The sequence below is a fragment of the Juglans regia genome, chromosome 1 (assembly GCF_001411555.2).
Source record: "Juglans regia cultivar Chandler chromosome 1, Walnut 2.0, whole genome shotgun sequence".
NCBI lineage: Eukaryota > Viridiplantae > Streptophyta > Magnoliopsida > Fagales > Juglandaceae > Juglans > Juglans regia.
The window spans coordinates 21,221,500-21,239,734 of NC_049901.1; the positions used below are offsets into that span (position 1 = coordinate 21,221,500).

General features: G+C 33.9%; 1 protein-coding gene and 1 long non-coding RNA gene across 4 annotated transcripts; one reads left to right on the plus strand and one right to left on the minus strand.

The window, feature by feature from the left end:
- Positions 1-564: 564 nt before the first annotated feature.
- LOC118348489 lies at positions 565-3,053 on the plus strand. The gene is made up of 4 exons (XM_035690290.1): positions 565-855; positions 1,366-1,496; positions 2,799-2,931; positions 3,036-3,053. Exons 1-4 carry the CDS (start codon positions 565-567, stop codon positions 3,051-3,053), a joined length of 573 nt encoding a protein of 190 aa, XP_035546183.1.
- A 1,144-nt stretch (positions 3,054-4,197) lies between these two features.
- On the minus strand, positions 4,198-6,054 carry LOC109020836. 3 transcript variants are annotated; one of them, XR_004797585.1, is made up of 4 exons: positions 5,389-6,054; positions 5,252-5,310; positions 4,989-5,086; positions 4,198-4,912 (listed from the first exon to the last, which is right to left on the minus strand). It is a non-coding gene; the product is annotated as an uncharacterized LOC109020836 (long non-coding RNA). The 3 variants fall into 3 exon arrangements; XR_004797586.1 differs by having other exon boundaries at positions 4,198-5,086; positions 5,252-5,388; positions 5,497-6,054; XR_004797582.1 differs by having other exon boundaries at positions 4,198-5,086.
- Between the last annotated feature and the right edge of the window lie 12,181 nt (positions 6,055-18,235).

The window sequence follows — 18,235 nt, forward strand, 5'->3', positions numbered from 1 at the left end:
ATCACAAAGAGTTCATAGACCAACAATTCCAGATGATTATATTTTCTATTTGCAAGAGCATGAATTTAATACTGGTATGTCTCTTGATCCAGCCTCTTTTAAGGAAGCTATTGATAGTCCTTAATCTTCATGTTGGATGGATGCTATGCATGACAAGATGTCATCGATATGTCAAAATGGTGTATGAGACTTAGTTGAACTGCCATGTGGCTATTGGCCAATTGTTTGCAAATGAGTTTTTAAGACCAAGAATAATTCTGAAGGTCAGGTAGAAAGGTATAAAGTTAGGCTTGTTGCTAAGGGCCCTAACCAAAAAGAAGGCATTGATTATAAGGATACTTTCTCGCCTGTTTCTACCAACGATTCTTTTCGGATTATTATGGCTTTGGTGGCTCATTTTCATCTCAAACTGCATCAAATGGATTTCAAGATAGCTTTCCTTAATGGACATCTATTTGAGGATGTGTACATGATGCAGCCAGATGGCTTCCAAGTGGAAGGAAATGAATACATGGTGTGTAAGCTTAACAAGTCCATTTATGGGCTTAAGTAGGCATTTAGACAATGGTACCTAAAGATAAGATTGTTACCTCTTACGGATTTAAGGAGAATCTTATTGATCAATGCATATATTTGAAGGTCAGTGGCAGTAAGTATATCTTTCTTATTCTTTATGTTGATGATATATTACTCGTCATAAATGACATTAAGCTTCTGTTTGAGACAAAACGCATGTTGTCATCTCATTTTGATACCAAGGATATTGGTGAGGCCTCTTACGTTTTGGGCATCCAGATTTTTCGCGAGAGATCTAGAGGCGTTTTTGGATTGTCTCAGAAAACCTACATTGATCAAGTTCTATGTAGGTTTAATATGCATTCTTGTTCTCATGGAAAAAAAGAACCTATTGTAAAAGGTGATAAATTTTCTAAGTTTTAATGCCCTCAAGATGATAGTGAGAGGAAACGCAAGTGGTTTTCTATTCGTCGGTTGTGGGTAGTTTGATGTATGCTCAAGTAAATACACGATCTGATATTGTTTATATTGTTGGTGTACTTGGGAGATACTTAAGTGATCCTGGTTTGGCTCATTGGAAAGTTGCAAAGCAAGTACTTAGGTATTTGTAAGGCACCAAAGATCTAGTGCTTATATATCGGCGATCTGACATTCTTGATGTAGTTGGATATTCTGATGCCAATTTTGCAAGTTGTTCAAATGACAAGAAATCCACTTCTGGTTATGCTTTTATAATGGCAGGAGGAGCTATTTCTTGAAAAAATGTCAAACAGACACTTATAGCTTCCTCTACAATGGAGGCAAAATGTAGCTTGTTATGAGACTACATGTCAAGCTATATGGTTGCAGAATTTTATCTTGGAGCTAGGTGTTGTGAACACCATTTTGAGACTGCTGAAGATATTTTGTGCCAATTCTGCAGCAGTTGCTTTCTCTCGAAACACTAGGAGCTCTTCTCGCTCCAAGCATATTGATATTAAGTATTTGTTTGTTAGAGAGAAAATAATCGAGTCTTATATTTGTATTGAGCATATTTCCACAAAGCAGATGTTAGCTGACCCACTAACTAAAGGTTTAGTTCCAAAATTGTTTCAGGAGCACGTGACTCATTTGGAATTGTTAAAGTCTTCTATTGTATTTAGTTTGTGGGAGTTATGTGATCATTGACTGTTTGACTATATTATTTATGCTCATATTCTATTTTAAATATATCAATGTCAATGAATGCCCGAATCACACGCATTTTGAACGGGGCATACTTTATGTATTGAGACATTAATTAGTCTCGTGCATGGGTCACGCGCATATTGGATAAGGCAAAATTTGTGTATTGAGACATTTTTATTAGACTCATGTCTGAATCGTCTTATCTAATCTCATCTCACTATCCAAACGAGTCATAATCTTTTCAAGTTTAGCTTAACCATTTTCAACCTATCAAACAAATCACTATTAGAAATAACAAAGGATGGTGTCTATGATTATTGTTGTTGGATTGACTTCGAAATCCCAAAGGGCCCCACCTGCCTTTAAAGCTTCTTGATACATTCTAATCTCCTAATTCTAATTGGTCTTTGTGCCTTGTTTAAATTTTTTTTTTTTTTTAAGTGACCTTTATTTATCATAAAACACCCAGCTGTCATACAGATTTCACTCGCATGTTGATCTACTCTGTTTTCAATGGGTTCCGTTCATATTTGGGTTGACATGTGTCCCAAGAACGGGTGTCGCGAGGCAGTTCTCCAAGGGACCCAGAAGCGCCTCGCGCTTCATTCTCTCCCGCTTAAGTATAACGCCCTCCACAAAGTAAACCCAACTGTCACGGTGATTTACGTCTCGTTTATTTTGAAAAAATATTTTATTTTATTTTATTTAATTATTATAATTTTTTTAATTTTTAATATAAAATAAAATAAATAATTTAATTTTTTTAAATTTTAAAATAAAAATAATATTAAAAAATATATTCTAACAATATTTTATTCAATTTTTTAACTTTTATCTCATCTCATCTCCGAAAAAAGAAACGAGGCCTTAGTTGCTCCTGATCTCCTCTCCACCTTTTCATACTCTTTGTTTCTCTCTCTCTCCTCCACAATCTCGTTTCTTCTGCTACAAAAATAACTTAGTGGCTTTTGTGAAATTTGAGAGATGTTTGGCATCTTGTTCGGATGGCGATAAGCTTCAAAATGGTAACCCAATATGTTCAAGAACTCGAGGCTGATCTGTTTACCAATCATTTGTGGCTGCCCATGTAAAGTTGTACGTGTTTCTTGTTGCAGTAAGAAAGTGATCAACCGGGTTCAGTCCCAGCTAAAGATACTGAAGAATAAGAGGAATTCGATTGTGAGGCAATTACGTGACGACATGGCTCAACTAATTAAAAGTGGTGATGAACATATTGCTCTTAGTCGGGTATGCTAATTAATTCTGCAGTATCAATATGAGTATACTGAATAGCTCCCCAGTTATTTCCTCTGCTTTTTCTTCATTGATTATACAATTATTTTTTGTATCAGTTAACTACAGATTTATAAGTTGGTTTTCAAGGCTATGGCTTGTCTAGATCTCATTGCTGAAAAAGACTTCGAATAACTCAAGTTTCCATGAAAAAGACTTTCTGGTTGTTAAATTGTAAGATATGCTTTAAATAATAATCATTTCATGACAGAAAAAGCACTGAATACGAATAAAGATTGAATGAGAGAGGCAGGAAACAGAAAGTCATAGACAAAACCAGTTGTGGCAATTATGATTGAGTGCAATTTCCATTCATATATAACACAGTTACAAAACTAAATAGTATCACCCAACTTAAATCTGACGATTAATTCAGTTTTAAGACTTGGTTGGTTTTGAAGAGTTACTGCCGGAAAAGTTCTGCCCAAAAAATGCCCAATTTCACAATTAATTCACCATGGCTAAAATGCCTCATCTCCTGGAGCTTGGTAGATTTCTAAAGTCACTATCAAAATGAGCTTTTAATTGGCATAAAGAACAATGAGTTTTCAGTTGATTATGCTCTTTTTATTTCCATACTGAATTATAGCAAGTCAGTTGTGGAATATCTCAGTTGCATTCTTCAATTATGCATTCTAAGAGCTTTCTTATTTTTGGCATTAGCTTCTATTCCAGTTTTCTATTAGAATCTTCACTTAGGTATGAGACTACACATAAACATGCAATGTCTTTTCCAAGCAACAAACGTTAAAGATCTTTTATTTTTCCCCTATTTCTTTTGCTACCGTTCTGTGGTTTTAAAACAAGGATCTCTGATTGTAATTCGGTTGATTCAGGGACTGTCCAAATGATATTAATGAAGTAGTTTCAAGTCTTATATTTGCCTCTGCAAGATGTGGGGATCTACCCAAGGTTCAGGTGATCCGAAAGCTCTTTGGAGAGCGTGTTATGGTCAGAGATTTGCATTATTATTATTATTATTATTATTATTATTTGTTGAACAATCTCCTTAGAATCTTGTGAATCGTGAGGTTAATAATTTATGCCAATTTGAAACATTGATGGTGGTTTTTTCACTAAAGACCGAACGATAGCCAGCAGGAAGGAGGGGTCAGTTTGATATAGGGACAAGCTTTGTTTCTTGAGTTCCAGAGTTCTAGAGAACAATATTCAAGTCATAATTATCGGGAACACAAACGAGACCGTTGCAAGAACCTGCAATGTAAACCTTTCGTTGATAATTGTTCGTATTACATATTAGAGGTAGACATTGTGTGCGGAATACCTGGAGAGTTTCATTAGAAAGCCTGGAGGCAACAAAATCTAAGGTGGTTCTATCACGCCGATTAACAAGAAGAAGGGCATTCTTGGTCTTGTTGGAAGGGGATCGGGCGTGAAGTTGGTGTTTATAGACGAAATTTTGACCAGAAATGAGAGTGTTCCAGATTTTGGAGACACGCTTGAATTGCATGAGAGAAATGACTGATAGCCGTAGCAAAATCTCTTGCAGCAATCCATCAGGGAGTTTGACCTCCATCATCAAAATGGTTTCATTATTACAGAGTAATAAGAGGAAAAGAAAATGATGATTACAATGATGCCTACAACAAACAAAATCTAAAACTATAGATAAAGGAGAAACTCTCACTTAGGACAGTGGCAGATGATGTTAAGCATAGTTTGGTGGATGAAATATCCAGGGAATGCTGCCTGAAACCAGAGGTTTTAGCACTCGAATACTACACTGAATGGAAAATCCAGGAGGTGATACTATGTGCTTAAATCAATATGTTTACTTTTTTCTAAAAAAAATCATGATGCTCTTACCAATTCCAATTCATGGACTTCATTTCTTGCCATGAACCTAAAAGTGAATGAAAATAGTGTCAAGTATTGGAAGCGGATGCTCAAACTTATTATGACACGACCAGCGGACCTGAAATGCAAACTTCGGATGTTAGAGAGATTTTGACAGAACGGTACAACTTACTCAATAAACAAGATTTTGATACATCTACTACTTCTACTGGCCGGTTCTTCGAATGTTGAGTCTACTAGTTCTTCAATTGTTCAGCAATCATCCCCCCAAACGTATTAAAATGTCCTATGCCTGAAAAAAGAGAGAAAGTGGAAAAAATCTAGCTGAAGTCACCAAATAAATACACAATTCCTGGTTTAGAGAACACAAGTGAAAACTACTAAAACATCTTCTTCAAAGAGTTTGCCTCAGAGGAAGCTGCAGTTTATCTGAATGACATAGAGGAGTTTCACTCACCAAAAATGATGGAGATTGCCGAGAGCAAAGACAACTTAAGTTCAAAGCATCTGTTCCTCCTAGGGGTGGTGAAAAAATGGGAATCAATTGTAATCGAAGTAATATGGGTCATTATGAATCATTGAGTGAGAAGGCACCTGGAAAAAGATTGAGGAGATCAATGTCTCAGGACAAACAAAGTCCGAACAACATTGAATGTGTAATATTGTATTGTGACAAGCCGTGCAAGAGTTCCAAGTAATCACCCTAGAAAGCATCAGAAGAAGACTCCAGCAGTAAGAAGGCATCAATCATTTTATGATCCAAAGGGACTGGAGAAAACCTGCTGCTTGGACTTGGGTAATGACATCCAATCATGTAATTGCAGGTGTGATCCCGAGGGATCCTTCTTTAACCTTGAGATGGAAAACAACAGGTTGAGACATTCATTTTCTTTTTGCTCTTGTGGTGACAAAGACTTGGACGACCATGAGTTTTTAGCATTGAAGCAAAAGGAAGGGATCACAACTTTGGTAGTCTTCCCAATTAACCATGTTCATCCCAAGTTGTTTGACTATGATGCTATAGCCAGCTAGGTTTCTTGCTCTCAAGAAAGAGCATCTCCAAAACATGAAGGGTTGTGGCAACATAAGACAACTCGCAGACCACAAAGTCGTTAGAAATGTATGGCTCTTTTGGTTTTGTAACATTTCTGTTTTGTTACTTCAAAGAGATCCTCCTTGGTTTTTTCTTGTAAAATGTTTATCAGCTGCTTCTGTATCGCCCCAAACCCGGGTGGTTTGGAGAATTACTACTTGTCACTCATAATCATGTCTCCCAACACATTCGAAGAATAATCTCCAAAAAAAACTTCATAAATGAAATCAATCTCAAATCTTCTCAATAATCTCATTACAAACTCCACAAAATCTTTAATGCAATAATAATAAATCAAAGGGGTCCATAACCTCCCGGTAGTCATAACAACCCAACCAATAATTTCATAAATCTCGCTGAAACCCAAGATATTACTAAAACTCAAAGAGATAAAAACTAGGAACACCAGAAGTCCTTCTTCTACCAACATCTCCTCAGCTTAAACACAAACAGCAATCTAATCCAGGTCCACATTTGGACTCTCCACATCATCTGAAAAATATTATAATGATAGGGGGTGAGTTATCAACAACTCAGTAAGCAGAAATCATATGCTAGTGTGCAAACATGAGCATTTACAAAGTATAGCATGCAGAACAAAATATTTTTCAGAATTATCATGCAGAACATAACATATTTTCAAAAGTAACAGAGCGATGGTTTTAAGACACGTACAACCCATAATACTTTGGCATAACATAAACTGAGTATCATCATCAGATCAAAACAGAGCATCAAACAGAGCAGAGACCATGTTTCACCCCGTGGTAGGGTTGTGCTAACCCCGGTGGCCAAACCAGGCAGAGACAGAGGTGAAATCTTTCCTTTATTCTTCTCGGAGCCCCGAGTGTGCACACAGGAAAGACCACAATAAAACCACTATGTTTCCAAAGTGGGTGCACTCAGAGACAGAGAAGTTGGTACCAACCCAAACAGAGCAGAGCATAACAGAGCAGAGCAAAGCAGAGACAGAGTCAGATACGAAAACCAGTACACCATGCCAAAGGTTTTCAAATGTTATATCAAAAAAAACATAGTACCAAAACAGAATCAGACAGTTTACACACGCTGGACACAAAAGTCAGAACATCTTTTTAAATAAATGCACAATTTTTCATATTCTCAATATCGCTCTTTTTCCAGATTTCAGAAACCACATGACAAAATTTAGCTCATGTCTACACAATGCATGTCAGAACATATTTTTCGTCCAATAACTCACACTTATTCCAACAGTTCGCAGTCCCAAACAATTACTAACAATTTAACCAACAATACTACACAAAGCACACTTCTTCCCATTCACAACTCTATAACAGAAAATATAAACTAATACCTCCAAAAATTAAACTGTACTAGACAAAGAAAATTAAATTCCCTTCTAAAATAATTTCTCAACCACCAATCCAAACGACCCCTTCTTACCCCTCGGACTCGGTCCGACACAACCAACAAAAACACAGTAAATAAGAATTAGAGCAGAAATACATTTAAATCTCAAAAGTACTTTGGAAAAATACTTACAATGCTATAATATAATTTTTGAAAGATCACGGAGGTGCTAGAAGCGGCAACGCAGCAACAAAACAGTGCCAAATGCACTGTGGCCGTGGGTCTCAAAAATCCACTTTTGAACGGGTGCAAACGAAGACCCGAGATTGATAGGGTAGGGCTTAGGGATGTCGGTGAAGCTAATGGTGGTGGTGGTTGGCCGTGGGTGGCGGCGCAATAGGCGGTTGAAGTGCAAAAACACCCAAAACGGAAATGTTGATGGTGGGGCTTCACCGGTGACAGATCGGAGGTGGGGTTGGGTCCATTGGGTTGCTAGAAGGTCGAGGATGATGTGGTGAGAAGATGGTGGCCGGAGGTGGCGCGATGGCGGCGCGGCGGCGCAAGGAATACCGCGGCTTCGTGTGGTGCGTGGAGGCTAACGGCGGCGCGGCTGGGGCTGGAAATCGGAGGGGGAGGTCGCCGGTGGGTGGGGGTGCTGGGAAGCCGGGCGGTGTCGACCACCGCCGGCGCACGGCGGCGGGTCGAGGGCAAACGGCGGACGCACGGCAGAGAGAGAAAGAGAGAGAGGCGCGGGAGGGAGAAGAAAGAAAGAAGAAAAAAAAAAGAAAAAGAAAAAAAGAAGGAAAAGAAGAAAAGAAAAGAAAAGGAAAAGAAAAATAGAGAAAAAAGAAATGAGGTTCAATCCTCATAACTTGGGTCACGAAAATGATCCAATTGAAACGATTTTAAAACAGCTAGTGAAATAAAATATTTCAAACACAGTGATTAACATGAAAATAATTAATTAAACCCAACAACAAGTTAATTTAATTTGAGAAGAAATTTAAACGTATAAAATAATTAATTTAGAGAAAGCACTTCAAAAATAATTTTCACAAAAATAAAATCATAAAAATAACACAACTAAAAATCCAACAATTTTAAAATAAGAGAATAAATTTTAAATTAATAACAAATAATCTTTCAGTTAAAAAAAAAATACACTAAAAATACGGGGTGTTACTGTTTCATTACTCGATATGTATATGAAATTTAGGAGATCATAGTTTTAAAGTTGTTCTTGATCAGCACCGTTCATTTCAAAATTTAAAAATGGATAAGATGTTCCTTTAAACCAGTATCATTTTATTTATTAAGGTTTGATACTCAAATAGACTACGTGATTTGGCCGTTAGATGGATTACTCCCTGACTTTTCAGTTTTAGACTTCTTTCATCTTTTGTACTACTCTCCACTTAGCTCATCCGTTAGACCCACAAGGGGACCCCGCAACGTAGCTCATAAGCCACGTCACCCGCCAATAAAAATGCACCTATCTCTTATTGAGTGTTTTGTTAGAAATGTTATCAAAATAATTAATTATATATTATATTTATTATTAATAATATTTTGGGATTTGTTTAGGAAGTAATGAATTATTTTGAAAATAGAGAAGTTATGAAAAATTTATAAGGCTTATAATATTTTTGGTCCATATATGTAATGTAAGCCATTAATTAGTGGTATTGATGCCCTTGAGGGCTGGGGTTCCAATCACCCCGATGGCAAGAAGGGGTTTTATTGATTTATTGAGAGAACAGGCTCCACATGGGCTTGAGCGTTTGGCCCAGTCAGCACAAGGTGCAACTCACAGTAGCAACCCAAGGTGCAACGTGGACCAGGGCATGCAGCCCAGCAAGCCAAAGTGCAAGGCGCTGCAATGCATGAGAAAAAAATAAAGAGAAATAATATTTTTAGTCATGTATTGTACAAGTGTTATATACTCATTTTAAAAAAAAAAAAGTAATCAAATATGAGATTCACATGAAAAAATTAATTTTTTAAAGGTGGACCTCCCTATTTTTGAAAAAGAGTGTACGACACTTACACATGTGATTATATTTAGTATTACTCAAAAATAAATCCCCAATGCATGACTGCAGTGTTTTGAATCGGTACCGACCTGTTCCAGGAGAAACAAGGACCATTGGACCAAGTCCAAGTGTTGTGTCTTATGGCAAAAGAAACAATATATACCTATTTAGAATAGTTTTCAAAAAAAGAAAAGTTTCGTTCGCATCTTTTGGTCATCTATAAATAGACCCCTTGACTTGCCAATTGAGGATCTTAGAAGCCAATATCAAAATTCTACCTCTCTTCTAAATATATCATTTCTTCAAAACTTGTTATTAGAATCTGTTAGTTCCTGGGAGAACATATTTCTAATCTCTTGGTTGAATAGTAAAATCTGAAAGTATTCGATGTCTAATTTCAGCTGTTAGACAAATAAACTTATTCTAAGTTTCATTATATCTTGGAGGCAAATTCGCTTGTAACTCGTATGCATACTATTATTAATGGGGGCGAATATTGTTTTAAGGAAAGCGACATTGTAAAGCGCCTTGAAGCAAACTCTTTTCTCTCACTATTTTCTCTTTTGCAAATCCCCTTTGCACCAACATGTTTAATCCTATTTTTAATGAGCAATGCTATTTTTCCATCTTATATTTTGTCATCTCTAGCCACACTTAATGATGTGATGCATGTTTGTTGATTTTATATAACAACAACATTTCCCATTCTTTTGGTGGTTGTCCAGAAGATTGATTATTTTCCTGACTAAAGTCTGATATATATCACACTACAACAAAATTGGCATTTTCCCACAAACTTGTTTTTCAAGCCAAACCATATGCATGGTGGGAAAGAGTTCCATTATCACACTAAGATTGTGCATGAAAAATGAATGGACCTGTTGCAGCGACATGCTGAGCGACGGGCAAGATTTCGTGGAGAAATCGATCAGAAGTGCCAAATGCCTAGATTTGAGGATCAGCCAAGGCAATCTCTAGTTTTTGTATCTAGTGGGCACTGATCGAGCAAACACAGAAGTTGGGTCTTTACGAAATTTTGCCTAAATTTGATGCAACATTTAGCTTCCCCTTGGACTTATTGTACTCTTTTTACGATATAATATTTCGGTCTTCAATGCTAATTATGTGATCCATTATTTCTTTGATTTCTCCGAACATTTCGTAGTCCTTTACAGCTTGATCCGATCATCCCTTTCCAACCTAGCTAGTTGATTAGTTGCATGCTTCTTAATTAGGGTTTTGACATTTTATATAATCCACCAAATCTGACTTTACTCCCCCTATTGTTGTCTCTTGAAAATTGTGGGGATCAAAATTACTTTTCCATTAAAAATAATGAATATTAATTTAGTAGTAGTAATTGTTTTTCCTTCACCATATTTAGATTTCCCTCCTGCACGTACGTAGGCGTAAAGAAAAAAAAAGAAAAGGTGGGAGAAACTATATAGTCGGCAGTATAGGCTGTAGTAGTGACCATAGATATCCAGGAAAACGTCTATTTAACGCACTAGTCAAATTAATCTTGTAGATATGGGAAGCATGTGGACCATCTTGATCATTATAGCATATATATATATATATATATATATATATATCTATATATATATAGACGTTAAAAGACAGTACTGGGAATATTGGAGTTTTTATATTTGCTAGCCATTGTGATGAATGGGACAGCGAAGAGGCGTACCATGTTAAATCAATATGTCAACGCTGACTTTCACGTACCAATTAGGGGTTGACTTTAATCAACATGTCATTATTCACGATCCAGTTTCATAGCTCAATTTACTTCGAGGAAAACTATGTCGATTCAACCAATCGTACCACAACGTTACACGTCATACATACATTCATACAATAATACATATATATAGTAGTAGTGTCGTCATGTATTGCAGACGTATATATATATATACGTGGTGAAGCTGAATTGGAAGCTAGCAAAGTATTGGAAAAGAATAGAATAATTTTAATATTGTTTGAAATAGGTTTCTTCCTGATGATGCTTATATCCACTATATATATATATATAATGAAGTATGTGATGCGAAGCCATTATTAATTCCGTGTGCTCACCACCAATTAATTTATATATCAATGGTGCGTGGTACGTAGTGTAAGTGTACGTGTACGTGTAGGTAAGTTTTGAATACGATAATGAAACGTGACCTAATTTATTAAATAAATATCGATCCTAACATGATATGTTATATGCATGCGTGATTGGTTTAACCAAGATATATAATTAAAACAAGTCAGACTCTTGTAACTATCCAGTTTAGGTCAGTGAATTATTAATGATTTATAAGATATATATATATATATATATATATCATGGGAATTAGCTGCCTATAATAATAATATTGTTTGTCCATATATATAGTTTGTGTGCGCCATGTCAAGTGCGCACATTGCGTTGACCTATATGCATTTTATTGCATGTTATAAATGGTCAATGGGGGGATACTGATCCCTTTAAATTCTCAAGATGGAAAATTCGTGAGAAATCTGCGATCGATACAACTTCTGCTTTGATCTATCAGATTCCACTTTGTTTGATCTTTCTTTCCGGTTTTGTCGATTTTTTTGTATGTAATTCATAAACTTTTTCGAAGTTTAGGCAGCCAGCTTCATAATAGAATAGCTAATTAAGCACGAAATATTTAAAGATGGAAAATAAGAATCATACATATATTATATAGTATATATACATATATATATATATATATATATACACACTACAACAGAAGTGGTTTTTTGCGACAAAAAATTTCATTCCAAAAAATTGTGATTTTGTCCTTAAATATTACTTAAGACGAAAAAAAATCGTCCCAAAGTCATTCCAATAAGAGTGTCCCACAAAGTATTTTAGGAAGAAAATATCGATTGTGTTCCAAAAAATATCTTTCGGAACGAACTTGAGCAAAACAGTTCGATCGTGTTTGAACGGAACAGTTTTTTGGGACGATTGAATTTCATCCCAGAATCACGTTCGAATGGTACAAACGTGACGTTCAAACGTCAATTATGTTCGAACGCGTCCTTCATGAGTGGTCAATCGATACCAGTCCATTCAACCAAATAGGCATGTGAAAATGTTCAAACAAATAATTTGATGGTCGAACAGTAAAATATGTTTGAGCATATTGAGTAAAACGTTCAATCGGACCATTATACAATCAAATGATTTGTTATGAAATGACTTTCGAATGTTTATTTCATGTTCAATGTTTTTGTTCAAATGGTTTCAAGTATTGTTTGAACGTTTAATAACGATTACACTTGAATTTTCTGTATGTTCGAATGGTTTTACTTATTTTGATCGAACAGTTTTAGGTCGTTTGAACGATAACTATTTTATTTTATCCAATAATAAAAAACCAAATAGACATATATAATATTTAAGAAATATATTACAATTTGTTCAATACTCATAAAAGTAAACTAAACAATGAAAAACCAAATAAACATACAATAGTACTAGCGTTCTTCGTACAGAAATAGATCCCAAAATCTATACGTATAATGTAAATTAGTTGCTTAGAGGTCTGAACAGTTGCATAAACATATGCATTTGGAGTTGCATCTCTCTCATGAACTCTTCTTGTTGTTGTTCTTGTTGTTTCATGCACATCTTCATGTCTGTTTGTTTTGCCAATTGAGCATTTAACTTATGATGTCTTGTACTCAATTTCTCGATCTTGGAATTTGCTTTTTCTAACACTATAGAGGTATTAGCACTATTTTAAATACCATACTGTACCAGCCGGTTCGGTCGGTATATGCCGTACCGGCCACTGGTCCGGTACAGGTGTTACATATATTTCTTACCGGCTCAAATATCGACCGTACTGGCCGGTACTGGCCTGTATTTCGGCCCGTACTGGCCAATATTTCGGCCTTTATTATTATTATTTTTTCATTTTTTCAAACTACAAGTTCATTTTTTGACTCCCAATTCAGATTAGACTATTTATAATTTATATATATGTATTTATATATAATTTATTCATATATAGAATATTATTTTGGAATATAATTTATATATATTTATATATATAATTTATTCATATATTGAGTATCCCGAAACAGTACCGGTATCGTAATATTTCATTCTAGTGCATTGACCGGTACGGCATCCAGTACGGTATTCAAAACATTGGGTGTTAAAGGCATACCCAGATGATGAGGAATAGCTAGAAGGTTTTACATAGCAACCCAAGCCCCTCAAATATCTTGAATGTTGACCCGAAGCTCATGTAAAAATTTCAACATCACTTATTGAGGAATTTTGATCTAACGCAAATTCAGCACATTGGGCAACCATTTTTTTCTACACACAAGAGAAATAATTAATATCACCACAAATATTCAAATATTTTTAATTAAAACAAATAATAATAATAATACTTATATAATTGTCACGAACATCGAGATAAGTCCACTCTCCATTACAATTAGTATGTGATGCAGTATATAATTTTGTATGATCATAATTGGTATCTCGCTCTTCCTATAAGAGTCATTTGTTAAAATATAAAGTCATTAGAATACTTCCAAATAACGAACTATATACAATAAAAAGAAATAATATTACCAATTTCTTAGAAAGGTAATTGAAAGATTTTGCGTCTATATGATTATGAATCTTCAACTTCGATCTATTTATTTTGTTTATAGAACTCCACTCCTGCATAGAAGTTGTAAATATTGGGAAGCGAAAATTATAAATATATATACTAGTATAGTATAATACTATAATATATATTATCATAGTATATATTATAATATATATACTATCATATATTATAATATTAATATATATAAGCATAATTATATATGATGACATATTCATATGAAATAAAAATATATACTATAGTGATGATATCATATATAATATATATATATAACAAGTTATAGTATTATATATAACAAGTTACATAGTGTATATTATTATATACAAGCATGTACTATATATCATATAATGATATACAGATATGGTATATATGTATATATATATATAGTGATATATACTATATCGTGATATATATATATATATACTATATATCATATATATCAATGATATATAGTGATATTGTACATGGATATCATATATATCAATGCTATATGTGATGATATAAAAATATATACTATAGTGATTATATAGTGATGACACCATATATATGTATATAACAAGTTGTAGTATTATATATAACAAGTATATAACAACTTATATAATGTATAGTATTATATACAAGCATATACTATATATCATATAGTGATATATAGATACAATGTATATACATAGTGATATATACTATATGGTGATATATGATATATAGTGATATTATACATGGATATCATATATATAGTGATGATACTATATCGTGATATATGATATATAGTGATATTATACATGGATATCATATATATCGTGCTGATACTATATCGTGATATATGATATATAGTGATATTATACATGGATATCATATATATATAGTGATGATATATATTGTATATATCATATCACTATATATGATGATATAGGCATATGATATCATATAATATAAAAATATATAATATAGTGATGATATCTATATATATACATATAGTATATATCATATCACTATATATATGATGATATAAAAATATATACTATAGCAATGATATAGTATAGATACTATAGATATACTATAAATACGATACACTATATTCTATAGATACTATAGATATACTATAGATACTATATATATACTATATACTAGAAATATAGGATATACTATGATATAGTATGCTATATTAGTATATTCTATAAATATATAACATATACAATATAGTAGAATAATGTTACTTTGCCCACTCAACTTGTCCCCTCATTTTGACACCTCATGTATTTATTTTATTTATTTATTTTTTTTCTTTACTTAATAGTTAAGAAATTGACTATTAGTGTATTGATATTTTTTAAAAATGTTTAAAAATGATTTAAAAAAATGAATAAAAAAATAAAAAATGTGATTTTGGTATAGCGGTAAGTTACAGCGGGCTACCCTGAGCTGTAGAGTAGCACCGCTACTATATAGTATTAGTATACTATAATATGGTATAGTATGGTATACTATAATCTATAATATCTAGTATATTATAGTAAATAATACTATATATTATATTATATATAATATATAGTATTATATACTATAATATTTGATATTATATACTGTAATATATTGTTTATAGTATATAGTATATACTATATTATATGATATATATATAAATAGTATATATACATCGTTCGAACATTAAATTTTAACGTTCGAACGGTATAACACTATAAACGACGTCTAGCTTTCTCGATCAATCGCTCTCTCTCTCTCTCTCTCTCTAAACCTAGATGTTGTCGAACGCTCCTCAAGCCTTTCCACCACCATCGTCACTGTCGTATCACCGCCATCGTCAAATACCACTTCTAGTTAAGAGGTATACAACTTAGGAACGTTTAATGGATTGATTTCGTGTTATTTTCAATGACTTTTTATAGAAAATAGAAAAATCAATAGTTTTCATCAATGGACACCGTAGGTGGCAGGAAAACACAAGGCCGAGATGTCTCTATACACATCCCCACCTTGTTTGTGTATTATTTGTGGAAGAAGCGAAAGGAATCAGTGAATTCCTTTCGTTTCAATGGCCACAAGTGCGGAGCTCGATCCAGAAATCGTTCAAATGATGGTTAATGACTTGGTCTAAATTGTGATTCAAAGTGTAGAAACATCAAGGTTGTATCAAGGATAAGTTTAGAATCGTATTCCACAGGGACAAATGATTATCAAAACATTTGTCAAATTTAATTGGAAAGTATGATAATGTATAAAAAGTGTGAAGGAAGTGAAATGAAGTATAAAATTCTTTCTTTTTGTATTTTTTTATGTATGTATAAACAATGAGCAAAACGGATTTTAATATATTCACAAAGAAACATTAAATGAAAACAGAATATATGGTTGTGCTTTGAGGATCTCAGTTTTGTAACTTTTAGAAAGATGGATTAAACCATAAAAGAAAGGTTGCTGAAAATTTAATATTCTAAACAATAAAAAACTGTAATTTTAATTCCTACAAGTAACAAACAAAATTTTTTATATAAAGTTGAAAATAACAGTACGAAAGAAATGATTTAACAAACACTTGGGTCACAGTTTTAGGCTTCCTTTGTTTCTACACTCCACAATAATTCTAGGCACTACTTATTTTCTATTAACCCAATCAAGGTATTAACAAATCACAGATTAAAAATAGTATACACCCAGAGTATATGTGCCGGTTCTTAACACAAAATATCCTTACTAAAGCATCAACCAATCTCACTATAACATTTGGCTAATAGAAACCATGATTAATTCAAGGGTTTGTTGTGTCTCGTGTCAACAACAGAACAAGAATAAGAGCAAGATAATCTATCCAACATCTTTTTCCCAAAACTTGCTCTCAAACAAAACAAGGTAAGAAATTTGAATATATATATATATATATATATATATATATGAAGATAAACAAGGTAAGAAACAAAACTTGGTCGCTAGAAATCTAGCAAAAATGTAGATAAAATAAAGTGTTTACTGCAACCCAAGTTGTAAAACTTAGCCGATCATCTTCATAAAACGCAAAAAAGTTCAAAAGAAAATAAATCCTAAAATGTCAAAATTGCCTCTCTGAACCAAAGCAGGAAAAATAAAAATAATGGAATGTATATTAAAATAAAAACTAGCTTGAATATATATATGAAGAATTACCCTCTACTTGTGCGAATCCCTCTGCCCGTAACGTCCGTGCCTCCAACTTCTTGCCTGCACGTCCCAGCTGCAGCTCCACGGACGTGCGCAGCAGCTCCTGCCCTTTCGGTCATTCCACTCCCAAAACACTGCACATAAGTATGAGGCTTGCTCCTCATTAAACTTGACTCGTGAGGCGTGAGACATCAGATATGAGGCGTGCTGCACGTGGTCTTTCATTAGGCCTCAATTCAATCTTCACTCTCTACGTCCAGAGTCCCTCACACTTCTATATCCACGGGCTTCAATCTCTAATGGGCCAAGATTCAATTGTAAGTTTCCCTTAAATGTTAGTTATCCCCACAACATAATGCATGTATATTTAATTAGAGGTAAAATATTATTTCACATAACAAACAAAGTTAATTCACATTATCTAATTAATACTCTTATTTTAATATATATAAAGCTCTTTTAACCCAAGATATTTAAGAGTATTAATACTGCATAATTCGTTCGAACGTTATGGACTCAAGTCTCGATTGGTTGAGAAACTGTTCGAACATCTGTTAATATGGCGTTCGAACACAAATGTTTGACGTTCGAATGGTTTAGTCCTCTCAATAGTGTTTAAACGGTTATATAACCATTCGAAATACTGTTATAACGTTCAAATGTCTAATGATTCAATCGAATGGTATAACACAAAACAATTTTATATTAATAAGCATATAATTTTTTTGAAGGTATATGCATCATATTTTATAACTAATTTTCTTAATTTTATTTTTTAAATTTCAAGTTGACAATATCTTCTAGGGGATGGAAGCATGGTAGACCAGGGCAACCCTTTAGCGAATCATATCAAGAGAGGATTATTTTGTGGGAGCGTCAGGTAAAGATCTCTAACTTTCAGGATCTTCTTCGGGAGGGTCCTTCCTTAACAGTCGTCTTTGTCGAGCATGGTTCGACACCAATCCTCAAACAGAAGGACGAAGCATGGGACCTTGTTTCCTATTTCGACATTATCTCTGAGTTTTATAAAGAGCTCGGTGGTTCCAACAAAGATGACGATGAGGCATACACGATCTCCTTTCAGGGAGCTTCAGTTACATTTTTAGCAGACATACTTGTTGATTTCATTGGTATCCCACGATTGTGCACTGCATATCCGAACGTGGTGCCCAGAAGTCTACAGCAGATCGGGAGAC

Coding starts and splice junctions, on each gene's coding strand:
- LOC118348489 (XM_035690290.1), top strand. CDS start 565: ATGGTACCTAAAGATAAGATTGTTACCTCTTACGGATTTAAGGAGAAT. Junction 856..1,365: donor AGAAAACCTACATTGATCAA/GTTCTATGTAGG, acceptor ATATGGTTGCAG/AATTTTATCTTGGAGCTAGG. Junction 1,497..2,798: donor TCCAAGCATATTGATATTAA/GTATTTGTTTGT, acceptor TTCTTGTTGCAG/TAAGAAAGTGATCAACCGGG.